Source organism: Phaethon lepturus, unplaced genomic scaffold, assembly GCF_000687285.1.
Source record: "Phaethon lepturus isolate BGI_N335 unplaced genomic scaffold, ASM68728v1 scaffold49796, whole genome shotgun sequence".
Classification (NCBI taxonomy): Eukaryota; Metazoa; Chordata; class Aves; order Phaethontiformes; family Phaethontidae; genus Phaethon; species Phaethon lepturus.
In genome coordinates, this window is record NW_010546463.1 from 3,275 (window position 1) to 4,156 (window position 882).

At 64.7% G+C, this 882-nt stretch overlaps 1 protein-coding gene across 1 annotated transcript in view; it reads left to right on the forward strand.

The window, feature by feature from the left end:
- HMG20B (high mobility group 20B) overlaps window positions 1–882 on the forward strand; it is a gene marked incomplete at its 3' end in the record, with an annotated part of 4,917 nt that overhangs the window by 3,154 nt on the left and 881 nt on the right. Inside the window, exons 5-7 of the mRNA XM_010289301.1 lie at window positions 1–14; window positions 316–391; window positions 700–882. The exon at window positions 700–882 is cut by the window's right edge and continues 1 nt beyond it. Coding sequence (XP_010287603.1) covers window positions 1–14; window positions 316–391; window positions 700–882 — 273 coding nt within the window. The remainder of the gene's footprint in view (window positions 15–315; window positions 392–699) is intronic.

Consider the following 882-nt stretch of genomic DNA (forward strand, 5'->3'; position numbering starts at 1 on the left):
GGCACCCGCACAAGGTAAGGCCCCAGCGGGTCTACCCGTGTGTGGGGAAACTGAGGCACGTGGCACTGCTGGGTTCGGCCCGTGGGAACCGGGCTGACGGCAGGTTTGGGCAGAGGGAGACTCATGGGTTGTGCTTCAAGGCACCAACTTCCCGTTGAAGCAGAGTCTGGAGTGGCAGGAGGCAGAGCGTAGCCGTCCTGTCTGCCTGCCCCAGCAGGGCCACCCCTTGCCTGGTCCCTGTGCCTCCTGTCTGCCCAGCCCCAGGGAGGTGGGGTCCCCTGTGGTGGGCTCAGCCCTGCCTGATCCGTTCCCCAGGCTGGCGAGTGCAGCGACACCTTCTCCACCTTCGACGTGCCCATCTTCACGGAGGAGTTCTTGGACCAAAACAAAGGTGAGGGCCTCGGCTGTGGGATGGGGTGGGTGCTGCAGCATCTCGCTTTGGGGATGGCTGCAGCAAGCAATGCCGCTGCCGGAGCAGCCTGCATCCCGCGGGGCAGGAGCATGGCTGGCGCTGGGTGCGGGATCCAGGCTTGTGAAAGGTCCCTCGCTGAGGCTGGACAGAGGGACCAGATCTTGGCTGGACCCTGGGGGCTGGTGACGCCGAGCCTCTTGGAAGAGTCTTGACTGGCGAAGGGATTGGGTTTGGGGTGAGGGAGAGTCAGAGAGGCCGCCACCGCTGACATCCTGTGGTCCTGGCAGCCCGGGAGGCCGAGCTGCGGCGCCTGCGGAAGATGAACACAGAGTTTGAGGAGCAGAATGCCATTCTGCAGAAGCACACAGAGAGCATGAACTGTGCCAAGGAGAAGCTGGAGCAGGAGCTGGCCCAGGAGGAGAGGCAGACCCTGGCCTTGCAGCAGCAGCTCCAGTCCGTGCGGCAGGCCC